Source organism: Puma concolor, chromosome B1 (assembly GCF_028749965.1).
Source record: "Puma concolor isolate L17-30 chromosome B1, mPumCon1.1.hap2, whole genome shotgun sequence".
NCBI classification, from domain to species: domain Eukaryota; kingdom Metazoa; phylum Chordata; class Mammalia; order Carnivora; family Felidae; genus Puma; species Puma concolor.
This window is the reverse complement of record NC_141670.1, coordinates 145,302,738-145,323,269: the sequence shown is the minus strand read 5'-3', so window position 1 is coordinate 145,323,269 and position 20,532 is coordinate 145,302,738. Positions and strand designations below refer to the sequence as shown.

At 40.7% G+C, this 20,532-nt stretch overlaps 1 protein-coding gene across 1 annotated transcript in view; it reads right to left on the bottom strand.

Moving 5' to 3' along the window:
* Window positions 1-20,532, bottom strand: part of SCARB2 (scavenger receptor class B member 2) — a 76,286-nt gene that overhangs the window by 24,541 nt on the left and 31,213 nt on the right. Inside the window, exons 3-5 of the mRNA XM_086704815.1 lie at window positions 13,729-13,876; window positions 12,460-12,648; window positions 3,724-3,815 (exon numbers count right to left, since the gene is read on the bottom strand). Of these exons, the coding sequence (XP_086560941.1) occupies window positions 3,724-3,815; window positions 12,460-12,648; window positions 13,729-13,876 (429 nt within the window). The remainder of the gene's footprint in view (window positions 1-3,723; window positions 3,816-12,459; window positions 12,649-13,728; window positions 13,877-20,532) is intronic.

Here is a 20,532-nt window from a genome sequence, read left to right as displayed (position 1 = left end):
CAAAGAAATGGAAAAACATTCCATGCTCATGAGTTGGAAGAACAAATGTCGTTAAAATGTCTATACTACCCAAAGCAAGCTACACATTTAATGCAATCCCTATGAAAATACCAGCAGCATTTTCCACAGAACTAGATCAAACAATTCTAAAATTTGTATGGAAACATAAAAGACCCCAAATAGCCAAAGCAATCTTGAAAAAGAAAAGCAAAGCTGGAGACATCACAACTCTGACTTCGAGCTTTATTACAAAGCTATAATCATCAAGAGAGTACGGTACTGGCACAAAAACAGACATGTAGATAAGTGGAACAGAACAGAAAAACCCAGAAATAGACCCACAACTATATGATCAACTAATCTTTGACAAAGCAGAAAAGAATATTCAGTGGAAAAAAGACATTCTCTTCAACAAATGGTGTTGGGAAAACTGGTTAGCAACATGCAGAAGAATGAACCTGGACAACTTTCTACATCATACACAAAAATAAATTCAAAACGGATGAAAGACCTAAGTGTGAGACAGGAAACAATCAAAATACTGGGGAAGAACATGGGTAGCAACCTATTTGACACTGGCCACAGCAACTTCTTGCTAGACATGTCTCTGGAGGCAAGGGAAACAAAAGCAAAAAATGAACTATTGGGACTTCATTATGCCAAAAAGCTTCTGCCCAGTGAAGGAAACAGTCAACAAAACTAAAAGGCAGCCCATGAAATGGGAGAAGATCTTTGCAAATGACCTGATAAAGGGTTAGTATCCAAAATCTATAAAGAACTTATCAAACTCAACATCCATAAAGCAAAAAATCCAGTTAAGAAATGGGCAGAAGATATGAACAGACATTTTTCCAAAGAAGAGATCCAGACAGCTGACAGACACATGAAAAGATGCTCACCATCACTCATCATCAGGGAAATAGAAATCAAAACCATGATGAGATACCACCTCACATCTGTCAGAATGACTAAAATGGACAACACAGGAAACAACACATGTTGGTGACAATGTGGGGAAAGGGGAACCGTCTTACACTGTTTGTGGGAATGCAAACTGGTGCAGCCACTCTGGAAAACAATATGGAAGTTCCTCAAAAAGTTAAAAATAGAACTACCCTATGACCCAGCAATTGCACTACTATATATTTACCTAAAGGATACAAAAATACTGATTTGAAAGGAGACATACATCCCAATGTTTATAACAGCATTACCAACAATGGCCAAGTAATGGAAAGAGCTCCAATGTCCATTGACTGATGAATGGATAAAGATGTGATGTGATGTGTGTGTGTGTGTATGTGTGTGTATGTGTATACACATATATATAATGGCATATTACTCAGCCATCAGAAACAATGAAATCTTGCCATGTGCAACAACATGGATGGAGGTAGAGTGTATTATGCTAAGCAAATAAGTCAGTCCCAGAAAGACAAATATCATGATTTCACTCATATGTGGAATTTAAGAGAACAAAACAGATGAACATAAGAGAAGGGAAAAAAATAAGAGAGAGGGAGGCAACCCATAGGAGACTCTTAACTATAGAGAACATGGGGCGCATGGGTGGCTCAGTTGGTTAAGCATCTGGCTTTGGCTCAGGTCATGATCTCGCAGTTTGTGAGTTCGAGCCCGGTGTTGGGCTCTGTGCTGACAGCTCAGAGCCTGGAGCCTGCTTCAGATTCTGTGTCTCCCTCTCTCTCTGTCCCTCCCCTGCTTGCTCTCTCTCTCTCTCTCTCTCTCTCTCTCTCACAAAAATAGTAAATAAATGTTTAAGAAAAAACTATAGAGAACTGAGGGTTGATGGAGGGGGGTGGGGGGGGATGGGCTAGATGGGCGATGGATATTAAAGAGGGCACTTGTCAAGATGAGCACTGGGCATTATATGGAAATGATGAATCACTAAACTCCACTCCTGGAACCAATATTATACTATATGTTAACTAACTAGAATTCAAATAAAAACTTAAAATAATAAAAAATAGATGATGGGGATTAAGAAGTGCACAACATAGGTTGTTATAGGGATGTGATGAATCACTACATTTTACACCTGAAACTAATCTCATGCTGTGTGTCAACTAAGTAGAATTTCAATAAAAATGCACAAGAAAGAAAAAAGAAAAAAATTAATAAAATACATTGGTACATTTAATTAATTAGTATAAAGTGATAAACATTCTGCTTATATTTGGCTTCCAGAGAACATGAAACAAGTTGGAAGGCAAGAACAGCATGGAAGATGGGTATAATGTATTACAAAATGGGTAACATTACCGTCCTATTTGGGAGAAGAGACAATAGACAACTTTCAATTTTGTCAGCAAAAACTGTTAAGTATGAACCCTAAAATCTGAAGGTAGAATAGGCATAACCCAGAAAAAAGTCCAATATATTAAATAACATATCATTATATTATAATTGTGTCAATTATTATATTAAGTATTTAAAAGGATTACACTCTGCTATTGAAAGATTGGGAAGAAAACAACAGATTGAGTTTAAAACAAAATCCAGCTATATCCTGTTTACACCTAAATTTCCCTGTGGCCAGAAGCCTGGTTATCCAGGGGCAACACTGTTCCCAGTTTCTCACATATTCTTTCAGGGATCTTATTTATTTTGGTGTATGTGTTTGTCTGTGTGTGTACACATGCACAAATATATGTTTATGTACATGGATTTGTGTACTTTTTAAAATTTAAACAAGCTTTTTATTTAAAAACAGTTTGAGAGGTGCCTGGGTATCTCAGTTGGTTGAGCATCTGACTTTGGCTCAGGTCATGACCTCAAGGTTCACGAGTTTGAGCCCCAGGTCAGGCTCTGTGCTGACAGCTCAGAGTCTGGAGCCTCGTTCAGATTCTTTGTCTCCCTCTCGCTCTGCCTCCACCCCCACCCTGCTCATGCTCGCTCTCTCTCCCTCTCTCTCTCAAAAATAAATAAACATTAAAAATATATAAAAATAAAAATAGTTTGAGATTTACAGAAAAATTGTGAAGATAGTACAGAGGGTTTCCCTACATTCCACACCATTTTTTTCTGGGAAGCTTGGATATAAATTTAATGTTCAAGAACAGAATTCCTCTTGCCTCAGTCCCTAAAGAATTACCCTCTTCTTCTCTCTGAGGTTTCTAATTCCTCTCATAGAAATCATCTTGTCTTATACGTGGCTTTACTACAAACTGCCTCAGCTCCTTTTTAGAAATAGCTTGTTTCTTAGTAATGTTAAAAAAAAAATATTTCTGAAATACCATAATGGTGAACTCGAATGTATTTTATCTTTAAAGAAAAACACATAAACAGTACACAATCATAAATTAAATTAAAAAGAGAAACTCTTCCCTGTGCCCCCAAACAAAGTGGTTTTAAAGTATCTGTGTTGCAGCTACACATCAATTCAATGACCACGAGGAAAGTGAAACTTGTTGCCGCTTGTAATTCATGCCCGGCTGAGGATCAATGTACAAAGCACTAATATTTCATCTGTAAAGTGTGTTGCCCCAATCCTGATTTATAAAATAGTAATTATAAAGATATTTTACATATTTATAAGCGTGACACCCAAAAAATGACAGTGTTAAAATTCTTTTGAAATAACGCATAAGCAGACGTGCAATTTAAGCAAAAATTTTTTTAATTTAAAATTTTCAAATTTTAAATATATTCAAAAAGTATATTCAAATTTTAAAAATAATTAAAAATAAAAATCATTACACTTACGTTTTTCCATTCCATTCCACAATCTTTGTAAAGTCAAGGTAATTATCTTCTCCCGTTAGAAAAACATAGTCTCCATCATTAGTCCCATTTTTCTGAAAATAAGTGAACACGATCATTTTAAGAAATTGTGGTGGTTAATTTTACGTGTCAACTTGTCTAGGCTACGGTACCCAGTTGTTTGGTCAAACACTAATTTAGATGGTGCTATATTTTGTACATGATGAAGATTTACAATCAATTGGCTAAGTAAAAGATTACCAACGATAATGTGGGTGGACTCATGCAATCTGTTGAAGGTTTTAAAAACAAAATCTGAGGTTTGCTGGACAGAAAGGAATTCTCAGTTCTGCAATGTAGAATTCCTGCCTGAGTTTCTAGCCTGCCAGCCTGTCCTAGGGATTTCAGACTGGCCACCTGCTGCGCCACAACTGCACAAACCAATTCCTTAATACATATAAATCTCTTGGATAGATAGATACTACAGATGTAGCTAGAGCTCTCCCATTCATTCTGTTTTTCTGGAGAACCCTAATTGATACAGTAACTGAGAAACTTAATCTTCACAAAACTAACCTAGTTGAGGCTAACTGCTACATAACACTGAAGCAGAACTAAGATATAGAATGACTGTTTGACTAAATGCCATATTAACCATACTACTACTTTATGGTTTCAAAAAGTTTGAGCCCAATTAAATAATGAACAAAGGATTTGAAGAGACATTTCTTCAAAGAAAATATTCAAATGGCCAACAAGTACATGAAAGGATGCTCAACATCATCCGCCACTAGAGAAATGCAAAGCAAAGCCATAGTACTATTTCACACCCACCAGGATGATGCTAAAAATTTTTTTAAACATAAAAAAATAAAGGAAAAGGACAAGCGTTGGTGAGGATGTGGAGAAATCGAGGCCCTTGGGCACTGGTGGTGGGAATGGAAAATGATGCAGCTGCTGTGGACAGTAGTTTGGTAGTTCTTCAAAAAGTTAAACACAAACCCAAAATTCTATGACCCCAAATTCCACTCCTCCCTATATATTCAAGAGAATTCCATTCCAAATATACATCTCAATGTCCATATAAAAACTTGTACACAAATGTTCAGAGCAGCATTATTCATAAGAGCCCACGGTAGAAACAACCCAAATATCCATCAACTGATGAATACAGTGTGGTATATCCATACAATAGAATATTACTCACCCATAAAAAGGAATAAAGTGCTGATACGTGCTACAATATAGATGAATCTTGTAAACATAATGCTAAATAGAAGAAGTCAGATACGAAGGTCATATATGGTATGATTCCATTTACAGAAATGTTCAATTGCCAGAGATGGCTCCAACCTCTTGGCCACCATTTGTATAATAGTGGGCATGTGTGTTCAGTTTTTTAATTTTATTTTTTGCCTAACCAAGCCAAACTCCATTCCCAAAGGCCCTTCCTCTCGGGCTCTGAGGAAGCTCTCACACAGAGAGTTCTGGCTCTTCTCCTTCAGCCTGGGCCAGCCTGGCCTCCTGCTCAGCACCAGCAGTCTCAGCACCCCACGGGGCAGGTGAGAGGTTGGGCAGGTGTGGGGGGTTACTTATGTTTTGTTTCAAACAAAACAATAATCTTACTTTTCTTTACAAAAGCAAAAACAAAAAAGACACAAACCTTTTAACTATTAAAAAAAGTTCTATAGACTCATAGGCAAATCCATAGAGACAGAAAGTATAGATTAGTGGTTGCCAAGGGCTGGTGGAAGGGGAGAAATGGAAGTGACTGCTAACAAATGTGTGGTTTTTTGGGGAGGATGATGAAAATGTTCTAAAATTTGACAGTGGTGGTGGTGGTTGTACAACCTTGTGAATATACTAAAAACCACAAAATTGTACACTTGAAACTGGTGAATTATATGTAAGTGAATTATATGTCAATAATGAAAAATAAGAAAGCATAAGTCCAGGGCCAGGACCCTACTGTAGGTTAGCTGCAACAAAAGAAAGTTGTATTAATATAGTCCCATTATTTCTTTCTTTAAAAAAAAAAGTTTTTTTAACGTTGATTTATTATTGAGAGACAGAGCATGAGAATGGGAGGGGCAGAGAGAGGAGGAGACACAAAATCCGAAGCAGGCTCCAGGCTCTGAGCTGTCAGCACAGAGCCCAATGCGGGGCTCGAACTCACAAACCGCGAGATCGTGACCTGAGCCGAAGTCGGATGCTCAACCAACCGAGCCACCCAGGCGCCCCTGTCTCTTTCTTTTTTTAAGTTTGTTTATTTATTTTGAGAGAGAAAGAGAGAGAGAGAGTGTGTGCACATGTGCACGCATGAGCAGGGGAGGGGCAGCGAGAGGGAGAGAGAGGATCCCACGCAGGCTCTGCACTCATAGCATGGCTTAATCCTACGAACCATGAGATTGTGACCTGAGCCGAAGCCAAGAGTCAGAAGATTAACCAACTGAGCCACCCAGGCGCCCCAATATATACTTGGGGCTTTCAAGAAAGCTTTCTTCACTTATGTATTCTCTCCAAGTTACACTTCTTAAGGGCACATACAGATAATCTATACAACTTTACAAATTCTCTATGTGAGGTTGGAGCTTTGATATCTGGGAAATAGCATGGGTGCTAGTTCCTCTATAATAATAAAGTAATAAGAGCTAACAATTATTGAATATTTATAATATTCCTGGCACTGGTCTAAAATTATAGTATGAATTATCTCATGAAATCCTCAGAACCACCACATAAAGCAGTGTGGTTGACAGAAATACGTCCACATTCTAATCCCCAGAACCTGTGAATATGTTGCCTAACATGGCAAAAGGGACTTTGCAGATGTGATTAAGTTAAGGATCTTGAGATGGGAAGAGTATCCTGGACTACGTGGGTGGACCCAGGTACTCCAAGTTTTCTTACAAAGAGGCAAGGGGCCAGGTCAGAGTAGTAGGTGTGATGACAAGCAGAGGTCAAAGAGACTGTGAAGATGTTTCCCTTTTGGTTTGGCAATGGTGAAAGGGGTGCCCGCCAAAAAAAGGCAGGCTGCCTCTAGAAGCTGTGAAATTCAAGGAAGTGGATTTTCCCCTAGAGCCTCCAGAAGGAACACAGCCCCGACAACACCCTGATTTTACGGCTATTGAGATCTAGAACTGGAAGATGATAATTATATTTGTGCTGTTTTAAGCCCCTAAATTTATGGCCATGTGTAAAAGCAGCAACGGGAAACTAATACAGACATGCACCATTTTACCCTCATTCTATAGATGAGAAATCTGAAGCAAGGAGAAGTTAAATAACTTGTCCGGATCACTCAGCCAGCAAATGGTGGAGCTAGGTAGGACTGAAGCCCAGCTATGTAACCCCACACTCCACAGGCCGATCTGCTTACCAGGCTGTGGGCCTCATTCATTTATTAGCAACCACTTAGTGAACGCCTACCATGTATCTAGCACTGTATATCAGTGAACAAAATGGACACAAATTGCTGCCTTTGTGGTGCATCCACTCTAATACCATTATTATAATTGTTTTCATTTTTTAATGTTTATTATTAAATGCATATGATGTGACAGGCACTTTGTAGACAAACTAAGAATAATAAAATAACCAAAGACTGTTTTACTTTCATTGCTCTAGGCTATCTTTGGAGGTTTTTCACAGATATATTTTTGGGTATTAACACAGATGCATTTTGGGATAACAAGTTGATGCAATGTACTTGTGTTCTGTTTTCTTTTTAAAATAGGTTTTTCAGGGTGCCAGGGTAGCTCAGTCGGTTAAGCATCTGACTTCGGCTCAGGTCACGATCTTGTGGTCCGTGAGTTTGAGCCCCACGTCTGGCTCTGTGCTAACAGCTCAGAGCCTGGAGCCTGCTTCAGGTTCTGTGTCTCCCTCTCTGCCCCTCCTCCACTTGTGCGCCGTCTATCTCTCAAAATAATAAACATTAAAAAAAAATAAAATAGATTTCTCTTCTGATTATAGAAATAATACATTCTTCTGAGTATAAAAGTAATAAATTCTCATTAGAAAATACAGAAAGATGTATAAAAAGGTGTCAATTATTCATCATTTTCCTAACCAATGGAAAATACTATTTGTATTTTGGTATGTTTCTTTTCAGTATCTTTTCCACACAAGATTTGTTTATAGAACTAAGATATATATGTGTAATATACATACACACAATTTTTATACATAAACACAATTATGTATGTATATATGTTTACATATATATATATATACATGGACACATATGTATACATATATGTGTGAATATATATATATCCTGTATACATATATATGTGTATGCGTATGTATACACACACACACACACACACACAAATTGTGTATTTTCCTTAGCATATTTTATATGTTACCAAAAGTTCTTCATAGGTATACTTTAATCACTCCTCAACGTTATGTAGAAATAATTAACTATTCTCTTATTGTTGGATATTTAATTTTGATTTTTTGCTACTGCAAATAATGTTGTGTGAATGTTTATGTATCTTTATGCCTAAAAACCTTGTCAATATTTTTGTTTTCTACACTGACTCATAAAAGTAAAATTACTAGAGAAAAGAACATGAACATGTTTAAGCCTTTTGATACATATTATCAAGTTGCTCAAGGTCATCCAGCTGGAGAGTGGTGGAAATAGTGTGGTAAATCAGTTTACATTCCCCAAGTTACTTTTGCTAAGCTTTGTTAATTAGATGAACGACCCCCCCCCCCCAAAAAAAAGTATAGGACTTGTCTTTTTTTGCACTGAGTTTGAACGCTTTTTTTCAAATAATTCAGCTCTCTGCCTTAAAAAACATTCATACCCTTTGTGAATTCTCTTCTCATGTTTTTTGCCTTCTTTGGTTCTGCTTTCTGTCACTTAACATTATTTTGCCAACTATATCAATATATCAATATGGACCACATCCATAAAGGTCATGTTGTGCTTCCCACATGAAGTTTTACATGACTTTAAGATATGATAAAGGGCTGCCTGGTTGGCTCAGTCGGTTAAGCGTCTGACCTCGGCTCAGGTCATTATCTCACAATTTGTGAGTTCACACGCTGCATCGGGCTCTGTGCTGACAGTTCAGAGCCTGGAGCCTGCTTCAGATTCTGTGTCTCCCTCTCTTTCTGCCTCTCCCCCACTCGCACTCTGTCTCTCCCTCTGTCTCAAAAATAAATAAACATTAAAAGAAAAATTTTTAAAAAGATATGACAAAGAACTTCTCTCTAGGAGCAGCAATGTGAACATTACAACAACTTAGAGAAAAATTCAAATACTCCACATAAAAAATGCTGAACCACCAAGGCCCTTGGGTAGCTCAGTTGGTTAAGCAACCAATTCTTGATTTCTGCTCAGGTCATGATCTCACGGTTCGTGAGTTCCAGCCCCATGTCACTGATAGTGCACTGAGACTGCAGAGCCTGCTTGGGATTCTCTCTCTCCCTCTCTCTCTGCCCCTCTCCTGCTTTCTCTTTCTCTCTCTCTCTCAAAATAAATAAATACTCTTAAAAAAAAAGCCGAACCACCAATTTAAAAAATGAAGGGATGTTATTTCCTGAAGTCCTCCCCTTAACTCAGATCTAGCCTAAGCAAAGCAGTTAAGCATTTAAATGTTTCACAGTAATTCAGAAAGGGTTCTCTCCAATTGTTTTCTGCCCAAGAGTCAGACACTGCATGTGAATGCTTCCCTGTCTCTTGCTGGAACCTTTGTTATTGAAGGACAGTCGGGAATAAATAGGTTTTGTGTTATCGGGGTAGGGATGTGGGCTGGATACAAGGAACATATTATGGCAGGAGATGGAGAGGTGCTCTGAGACAGACTACCACAGTCATACCACTAGTGTGATGTCAGCAAAACCCCACGCCCCCTCCACCGAAGGACCAACTGGACTGGCTGAGCTCTCAAAGACACTTTCTAACGGCTATATATTTTATACACGCAAGACCCACAATTAGTGGGAGGTGCTTGAACTCTCTTACGTGGAGGAGAACAGAAGTGCCCTAATATCAGTAGGTAAAAATATGCTGACTGGCCCCGCAATATGAAGTAAGAGCATGTGATATTTAACCAGATCCCTTTTTCTCAAAAGCTCTGTGCCAATGTTCTACATTCACTCATCCTGTTCATTCTCACACGCTGTCCCTCCCCATTAATTGTTTGGCTGTTTCCTACTAGAAGGAAGAGCGTTCAACGCGTTAACCAAGGTTTCTCTCTTCATTGCATGTAGCGGAGCAGATGGTGCAGGCACACAAGCCTGGGGCATCCGAGGGGGATGCTGGCACGACACCAGCAGAACTAAGGAAAGATTTTCGGAAGGAGGGTACTTCCTCAGCCTATCCTGGTCTTTGAATGAATGACAGCTCAAGTGTGAACTTTTGTGCCGTTGGCTAAAGAATCAGTATTTGACCAGAGCAGATGGGACAAACTGAACAGAAACACTGCCTTTTTACCAACCACACGCACACAGTCTGTTTGGCTCCCAAATGGAAAAGATACAGCAGTCATGTTAATTCAGGGTCATCTTGGGAGCCAGTCATGAAGGGAAAAAGGAGTAACAGTTCCTGACATGTGTACTGTGATTTAGAGTTTATGAAGCATTTTTATGGACTTCTCAGCCTTTCAAAACGATTTTTGAAGTGTGGATACTTTTAGCCTCAAGTTACACATGATGGAACTGAGGTTTAGAAATAGTCCCATAGTTATTAAGTGAAAAAAGTCAGAACATAAATCGAGGCACTCTGATTCCAAGTCTTATGCTCTATTCCTGGATGTGGGATATGCACTCAAGGTACGAATCTAACTGAGCGATGGTACAGAGCTTTGTGAAGATACAATGTCTACAAGGAGCGACAAAGGGCAAGGCAGCGAGATGAATAAATTAATAAATAAATAAACACATAAAAGAATACAACCTTGCTTTGGGAAAATAAAAATTCCAATTCGTTAACCAGTCCATAAATGTGGGTTACATTTTAAAAAGATACAAAAGGATCTTAGTTAGAAGTCAGTAATGTAAAAACAACAACAACAAAAAGCAAGCTATACAATGAAAAATTACCTGAAAAATACTGAGGTTTTAGGAACAGGATCTACCTTGCAGGTGGACAGAAACCACTTGGACCCGAAGGGCCTTAAAGTAACCTTTGTTGTATCTCTGTTGGAAATTCACCAGATATTTTTTTCCAGAAGGGATGTCTAGTCACAGCTTAAGAAATCAGTGCTTCCTCTGGTTTTATGGAAGCTGGGCTCCTTTTAGATGGGATCTTCTAAAATTTTTTAAAATGTTTATTTATTTTTGAGACTGGGGCAATAGAAGGGGCAGAGAGGGAGGGAGGGAGACAGAATCCGAATCGGGCTTCAGGCTCTGAGCTGTTGGCAGAGCCCGATGCAGGGGTCAAACTCACGAACTGAGAGATCATGACCTGAGCTGAAGTTGGCACTTAACCGACTGAGCCACGCAGGCACCCCAAGATGGGATCTGCTAGACAGCATCTATCAATTCTGCTCCCCTAGAGGGAAGGATTCAAGGTGAGTTGAACCCTATTTCTAGGACCCCTACCTCTTACATAATGTTAAGAACTTTTTCACTATTATGTTTGAATGGCTTCTAAGTTTTGTATACTCTTGAATGCACAGGGCAGCATTATCACCATCTGCCCTAGAGGAACACTCTAGGATATAACAGGATAAGAGTAAGATTCTTGAGTAGTGAGAACCAGAGAATAACAACAAATTTAAAGGTGAGGAAATTCATCACAGTCTCAGACCCCACCCTTAACCTGTCACTTTCTTCTTGAGTTAAGTTTGTCATTAGCAACCTCCCACTATCCATTTTACTCAAGTGCTTTCTGTTTTTTGTTTCTTGGTAGGGGGGACAGATAGAGGGGAATGTGGATTTTTAAAATTGCTTTTAATTTTAGTTCATTTGAAACTCATACAGCAATAACATATGCTTTGAATAATAAATACTTGAATGTTGATATATTTTTTATTTCAAGCCAAAGTGAATAAAATCTGCAAGGAACCACACAAAATTCCACTTATAAGCATAAGAAATCATAGATGAGGGACACAGAGTTTCAAATTATCCATTCTCTTTCACGAATGACATGTCTGAAAAATCTAACACGTAGCTCCCACCTCTAACGGACTATCATGTTCCTACTTAGTTTCTTGTCTCTGTCAGGCTAATGCATGGGTTCAGCCCCTAGGTCATCAATGAAGACTTGGCACCTATCACTGAAATTTATGATAGTTTGAAAGATTGCACCTGATTAATGGCACAGTCATACTCTGTATTTTTCATAGCTGCCCTCATTCAAAGTCACGGCTGGCGGCATGCTGAAATTGTGGGAGAAGGGTTTTTTTCCCCCACCTAAAAAACTAGAACACTTCCTTGTTTTTCACATACTCTACAAGACATCTAGAATTCCAAGCAATTTTGGTCTTTTTTTCTGGAAGACACTCAAAATGAAGATGAAATCTGGCTAGCAGCGCCCCTTCATCACCTGAATAAAGAGACTCTATGAGCGCCTGGGTGGCTTAGTTGGTTGAGCATCAGACTCTTGATTTTAGCTCAGGTTATAATCCGAAGGTCGTGGGCTTGAGCCCCATGTGGGACTCTGTGATGAGCATGGAACCTAATTAAGATTCTTTTTCTCCCCCTCTGCTCCTTCCCCGCTTGTGCATCCATGCTCCCTCAAAAAAAAAAAGGATCTAAAAAGAAAGATCAACTTACCCCATAGTACAGGCCAAAATAGGGTGAGATCTCCGGTTTGAAAACACTGATGAGGGACAGGATCTCATCTTTGTAGCCCCAGAGCAGTTCATCCACGGTGTGTGTCACAAAGAGCGTCTGCTGATAGGCCTTCAGCAGGGCCTCGATGAGCTCCCGGAGGAAGCGGAGCTGGGCCCATTCCATGGCAGTCTGAGAAACACAGGCAAGTTCAGATGGCAGAGTTCCCACCCCACTCTCCTATGGCCCCTTCAGCAAAAAGGGCTGGAAACTTAAAAGTAAATGTTAAGACTGAAGAGCTGCAAAGTCAGCCAGAGAGATCCTCCTTGGCTACACGTGCACAAATGAGACTCTGCAGTTATTGTTCCTTTCTCAGTATTATATTTTGTAAGTGTGAGTGTAGCGTTCCCACTTGCAAGCTCTCCAATTCTCCCTGCACTGCAGATGCAACGAGAAAAACGCTTGTGAATACACTGGCATCTTTGGCCACAAGGGGGCGCCACTTCCCCTCTGATGGGAGCCAGAGATTGCCTGCACCCACCCCCTCCCCCGCCAAGTAGGCAGCAGGGCAGGGCCAAACATGGGATCTAATACTTTCTCCCTCCTGAGTCCACCATGAGTGTCCAGCTTAGCTGCATATGTTGTTGTCACCCTGTAGTTAGAGTGGGAGCCTCAGAGGGGTTGCTGTGGGTGAATAGGAAAGTTTCCAGGGTCTCGTGTCTTTCTTGGATGGGATTGTCATAACACAGACAGTGAAATCCCCCTAGGCTGTGAGCAGCCCAGTCTCTGCTATTTGGGAAGGGTGGGGGGATATCAGTGTATATTTTGAGAATTTAAAAATCAAAGATGGAAATCTAAACTAAGAAGTGTATGCAAATTCTGTTGCTAGATTTTCTGAGCCAAAACAAGGGGCAAATAAATCTTTAAAAAATTATTGGCTATCCACTCCCTTCCCTCCCCCCCCCAACTCCTAGAGACATGTTTATTTGAACAAGAGCTGATCCCCAAGACACAGCAAGAAACCGTGGGAGGGAAAATCCTAAAATTCACATTTTGTCACCATCTGAAAAAATCTTGCTTGAGAAACCTCAGAATAAAATGTCTCAGATGAACTTTCAGGAAGGAAACTGTAAAAAGTATACTTATATTTTTACATCTGTATATTTTTAACATAACTTAGTAACTCCTAAATGTAAAACCCATAACAGCTTTAACTTGGCTTTTTCCTTTCTCTTACAAGCCACAATAATGATACTAAAAATGCCTACTTACCACTGCAGGAATATTTAACGTTCTAATTAAGTCAACTTTAGGATCTCCAACAGATTGATTTCGTTCAAAAACATAGGCCTTGTTGTTAACAGCAGATATTGTTGTTCCATTATCTCCAAATTGAATATCTGCTTTGTTTCGAAGTTCCCTAAAAGAAAGAAAAGCATTCTGTTTGAAAATAGGCACCACTTTAAAAAGCAAGAGGCCCCTGGGTGGCTCAGTTGGTTGAGCATCCAATCTTGATTTCGGCTCAGGTCATGATCTCACGGTTCATGGGATTGAGCTCCGCATTGGGCTCTGCCCTGACAGTGCCGATGGGATTCTCCCTCTCCCTCTCTCTTTGCCCCAGCCCTACTTGCTCTCTCAAAATAAATAAACATTAAAAAAAAAAAAAAAAAAGCGCAATACTTTACCTTTCTTTTAGCATGGACGTTATTTTCAATAAGACATTCCACTATAATCATTTTCTAGAGAGCTTACAGATACTGATCCCTTGACAACTAGGGATTAAAGCTGGCATGTAGGAAGGAAATAAGTCCTGGGATACAGTCCTCTCAACACACTGGCCTTTTCATTCTTTCCCCCTACCATTTGGGAAATGGGATGGTCAAGGGTCACCATGACCAGGGAATCAAGGCCATTGAACTCTCTCTGGAGTGATAGTTTGCTCCCAAAATATTTTCAAATTTTTCAACTCATAGATCAGTTTGAATTTCAACTTCTTTTCCAAAGCCTTTTTATTCCTAGCTTGAATTCAGTTCAAAATTCATTTGACAAAATAAGTGCCCAAGACTTAGGACATTAGAGGAGTTCACTCCTGTTTTTGGTATGCAGTTCAGTTTGGTTCAGGTTCATGCCCCCAGATGAGGTATTAGAAAGCTCACAGAAAGGGCCTGGAGCCAGGGCATCACTAGGGTAAGGAGGGTGTGAGGCACTTGCCTTGTGTACAAAATGAAAGAGGTGCCAGAACACTCAGTACTGAAGGTAAATCATATTGCAATACATTTTGAAAAATCAAAATTAATGCAAAAACATCCACGATGAACAAACCATCAAACTTCTAAATAATAACAGGACCTGATACTTTGTTCATCCAATGGTTTATGCTAGTCCTGGCCCTGCCTGGTTCATAGTAGATGGTCACAAAATTCCTGTGTCTATTGTTTCTCTCCCTCTGCTGCTTACCTTTTCTTCTTCCTGTTTTATTTAGGACTCGGCTGTCTGACCCAGTAGCCATGTGTCTGCTAAGCCGTAGAACTGTGGCTTATCGAAACTGAGATGTGTTGTAAGGGTAAAATACACATCAGATTTCAAAAACAGCACAAAAAAAGGAGTGTAAAATAATCTCCTTAATTTTTTGATATTGATTACCTGTTTTTAAATGATGCTATTTTATTTATTTTTATTTTTTATTTTTTTAAGTTTACTTCTTTAATTTTGAGAGAGAGAGAGAGACAGAGACAGAGCGTTGGGAGCGGCAAAGAGAGAGGGAGAGAGAGAGCTCCAAGCAGGCTCTATGCTGTCAGGGCAGAGCCTGATGTGGGGCTCAATCTCAGGAACCACGAGATCTTGACCTGAGCCAGGATGAAGAGCCAGATACTTAACTGACTGAGCCACCCAGGTGCCCCTAAATAATAGTACTTTAATACAATGGGTAAAATAAAAAATACTCAGATTAATTACTCCTGTTTCTTTTTCGCTTTTTTTTTTGGTGTGGCTACTGGAAAAAAATCTTAATTATATATGTGATTCACATTGTATTTCTATGGGACAGGGCTAATCTATAAGAGTTTATAATTCTGACAAAGGTACAAAGGCTACCCACCACCTCCTCCAAGGCCTTTCCTGACCACAACCGGCCTTTTCTGAACACTGGTGGAGCTGGCTGTCTGTACCAGGTCTTTGTAAACTGCTTAATGACATCGTTTAGATTACGAAGGAATTCTCTTGATGCTTCAGGTACTCCAAGCAAGCTAATGAAACTTGTATCCCTCACTTTCCAGAATTTAAAATAAAAAGAGACAAGTAAATAACAAGCAAACATATACACATATATGCATCAAAACAGATATCTTTGCTCTTCATCATGAAGCACGAAGCTATGTGCAATAGATAAATATCTGACCCCGCATAGCTCCTCAAAGGGTTTAACCACACGATTTCATCTGATTCCATTCAGTCCTTACAGCAAGCCCGTGGTACAGACAGAGAAAGTATTTTGGCTCCACTTTTAGAGATGTGGAAACAAAGGGCACAGATGGGCATCAGAAGAGTCAGAATTTGAAGCTAAGTTCTAAATCACACACAGTGCTCTTCCACTGTATCACATGGCCTCCCTCAACAGGTGCTTCATAAACGTCCACAGAATGAAACCTGCAGACTCTGGTTGTCTGACACTCATTCATTTCCTTTTCTTCTGCTCGGAGCTCCGTTTTCCTTCCTCTCCTGCACTGGGTGGTGGTGTGGGACCCAAGCTGGACCAGTTCCATTCCCTAGGCCTCTGATCCTGAGCACAAAGCCTTAAGATGTGAAACACATTTGGGGCGCCTAGATGGCTCAGTTGGTTAAGCATCCAACTCTTGGTTTCAGCTCAGGTCATGATCTCACAGTTTTGTGGGTTTGAGCCCCACATTGGACTCTGTGCTGGCAGTGGGGGGGGGGGGCAGTCCCTCAAAATAAATAAACTTAAAAAAAAAAGATGCAAAACACAGTAGAAAGATGGCTTCCTCTTGCTGTGGTGCACACATGATGAGCCATGCACTCCTGTGATGTGGACCTTTAAAGCTGTCCTCTCTTCCCAGCTGCTCCTTGGAATCTGTAACCCACTTTATAGCCTTCAAATAAATCCCCTTTCATTTAAATTAGCCAGAGATAGCTTGTCTTGCTTGTAACCAAAGACCTTTATATAGAAATCACAACCCAGTTCTTTGACAGAGATTCAGATAAACTAGCCCAGGACTCCCCAGCAAGTGTGGGAACCAGGTGTGGAATCCTGGTCACCTGAATCCACGTCCAAGGTTCTCTTTGACTCTACACGTAAGTTAACGCAAAGTGACTTGTTAGAGCTGGAGGAGGACATTTCAAGGCAAACCCCTGCCTGCACCAAGGTTTCTGCCTGAAGAGAGGGGCACCCCTCCCCACTGGTGAGTCCCAGAGCCTCCCTGTAGTGAGGGTGAAGGGAACAGCCTTTTCTAGGCATAGTTCTTGGTATTTGTGGCCCAGGACCCCGCAGTGGCCTCGCTGACCACTAAGGAACCAGAAATAGAAAAAGTGTCCCCAGGGTGAAAACCAACTTGCCCTCAGACTTGCCCTCAAAGAAAGCTAGGCCAAGGAGCCAAGAGCTGGGACCCAACCCAGGTGCAGAAGCCCAGGGATCAACTTTGCCAAGCTTTCTGACTAATGATGAAAACTGATAACCTTGCTAAGGCTTTTAACGTTTTTTTCACTGAACCCAGATGTCATGAGCTAGAGGCCTGAATAATTCCAAGTCTACTTCACTTACATTGGCTTGTGTTTACTGACTCTGGAGATGACTTTTTAAGTGTTTTCTTTATCGTTTAGCCCATAAGAACCTAGTGTTTTAAAAGGAAATCGATCGTGGAGGCTCCAATCACTTGAAGCACTATAACTTGACTTGTTTTCTCAATAAATTTCAGAAGTTCAAAGCACGGATTACCAAACTATAAAAATACTTCATTCCCTTGGCAGGCGCCAAGGGGCCACGTCAGGTCACTCACAGCTAGCCACATGACTTCCCACAGCCACCAGTCGCCCTGAGGCATGACTGACATATGGCCTGTGTTCTAACTGAAGGAACACGGTGCCACTGGCCATCAGAAGTGGTCTCCTGCTCTGCAGAGGCCAAGGAAAGGGATGGTGGGGGGCCTCCCTGTCAAAATAGCAACTGATGGAGGAAACCCAGAATGTTTCCCCTCCCAAGCCCCCTGTCTTCTGGCAACCACAAGGAGGCCACAGTGCGAGGAGAGGGGCTTTAATAATAATAATACAAACAAGTCTGGTTACCCAAGTCTCCCCCACAGCTCATCAACGATAGTCAACTAGAAGCAGGGTGGTCTCCAGCTGAACAGCAGACTGAGAGCAAGAAGTGCTCGATTACTGCTCTACAGTGTCCAAGAAGACTGAAGAAACTTCCAGAAATAGAAGCAAGGGTTAAAAAAAAAATGGCAAAGCAAATCTTAGACCTAGACAATTAATTAAGGAACTGTACTTGAGAGTGCCTGATACGATCCGTGGTATTTAGTGGATCTAATAAATCTTATCAATGTTCAAGGCCCCAGGACATCACAGGCTCATATGATGGCTTACTATTTTTTAATCACAGTGATGATGCTAGACATTAAGCAAAGGTTGAGTTATATGTCATGCACTATTTAATCAGGCAGGAAAATACAAGATTGAATTTAGAGGTAATTCATATAAAAACATTTTTTCATTAAAACAGAGTTCTTACTTTTTTCTTTCAGTTTGTTTATTTATTTGTTTTCGAGAGGAAGAGAGACAGAGAGAGAGAGGGAGCAAGGAAGGGGCAGAGAGAGGGAGAGACAGAATCCCAAGCAGGCTCCACACTGTCCATGCTGAGCCCGAATTCACAAACTGTGAGATCATGACCTGAGCTGAGATCAAGAGTCAGACACTTAAACAACTGAGCCACCCAGGCACCCCCAGAGTTCTTACTTTATAAAACAAAAAAGTTTTTAAACCCCTGAACGATTAAACATAATCTCACCAATCACAGAAGATAAACAATAGCCCAGGATAAAGAAACCAAAAGGAATACCTTTAATAAGCTGGAAAATTAACATCTATGCAGTATCTAATTTCTTGGAGATGTTGTATAAACTAGATACATACAATACTGTCATATAATCCTTATCTTTCACCCATTGGGTTCTTCACTCATACACCGCTCTTTGTTGAGATTTACTGTCAGCAGTGACTGAGCACATCAGGTGAAGTATGGGTAAACAGCTGACTGCCAGGCTGTGCATTCAACCTTGGCTTCCTCAGTTACTAGCTCTGTGACTTAGAACTTACTGCTTCTGTGCCTCAGTTTCCTCATCCGTAAAATGGAGGTAAAAACATGCCTTCCTTAAAAGGTTGTTGGGGGCATTAAATCCACATAAACTTGTAATCTGGTTAGAATACTGCCTGGTACATACTGAGTGCTTAGGAAGCATTAGTTACTAATACCATGTACAAGCGGGCTTACAAGAAGCTCTTGCGATGGAGAGATGTGAAGATCTGGTTTCTGTCTGCAAAGAAATCCACGGTACAGCATGGGAGGACAAGACTGCTGTTCCAACGTTACCTCCCATGTGGAAAGTGCTCTGAAGTGGACCCGAGGCTCTAGCCAGACACCCAAAGGAGGGAAGGAGGGCACCGGAAGGGGAGTCCTGAGGTTGTCATCATGCAGGAGCTGGTTCTGGAAGGGGGAGGAGGCTTCCCCTAGGTGGGAGAGTGGGGGGAATTCCAAATAGAGGCAGAGAGAGCGGGGGCAGGCAGCACAGCATGAATGCATTGGATGTGTTTCCTACATGGAGAAGTGAGCAAAACTGTGGTCATGCGGAAGAGGACACACTACAAGAGGAGATTTAGAAAGAGTGGCCTGCAGCTCTGGGCCAGCTGAGCTGAACAGCTGTGTCACGGGAGAAGTGAATCACAGAGTGGATGTGCCTCCCAAGGAAGAAAGGGCAGAGGAGGGGAAGCTGCCCAAAGAAGGGGTGCCACCGGGGTTCAGGACCACTTGCCTCCAGATGTGCCACTTTGGCATGCTGATTATTTTGCCCTGAAAACAATCAAGGCCCAAATGACTCAGGAAGAAGCTTTGACCTTTCCCTGACTGCCTAAAAGAATTTAGATAGAGAACCTGCTCCTGGAAGAGAGCTATCACCACAGATTCACACTGGAATATGAACTAGACCTGACAGGGAGAAATCTGGCAAGGCCTGTTAGATCAGAGTCCTCTATATCCCGTTGTTTCTGAGTGGCCCTGCAGACATTTGTTTACCAAAAATTTACTCTTTTTCATCTTCCTGCAAATTGTTTTCCTTCCTTTTGAAGTCCCAGACTCCCAACCGATTCTCCTTAGTTCTGAATGACATCTATACCTCATTTTGCCTGGCTGTCTTTGGAATCTCATGCTTACATGCACCCTCGTAGGTACATAGTTAAATTTGACTCTCCTGATAATCTTTATCTTGTGTCAATTTAATTCTTAGACCAGCTAGAAGAACCTCGAAGGGCAGAAGAATATTTTCCATCCCCAGCAGTACTGAGCAGCTCCTGTATTTAAGTTCCTGTTACCACTGCCCTGTCAACTAAGTGAAAGATTAAAAACCTAGAGCCAAAAGCAGAATCCTGAGAAAGAGCTGGGGGTGAGCGGGGAGAACATAATCTGCATTTGTTGGGGGCTGTGCAGAAAACAACTTCACTTCTAAAGATGGAAATGGTCCCCCATCCTTGAAGTGTTACCCCAACCCACCTGGTTCATGCAGGCCAGTCACCCAGGACTGCAATGTGCATTTAAAACTCACAAGGACCTGGACATCAAGGTAAGAAAGTGGGGAGCAGGAGGGATCATTTTCTATTTTTCTTACTTTCAAACAGTTCAAGGATTTTTTTTTTTAAACTAATTTATCTAAAGCCACTTCTGTTTCTATCTTGGAACAAACAAAAAGGTGATATCAGAGAAGAGCTTGAGTCAGGTTTAGAAAAAGAGATAAGTATTCTCTTATAATGAGACAATAACCCTGGCATTTCTGAGTTTTCTATCAGCTCTTTAAT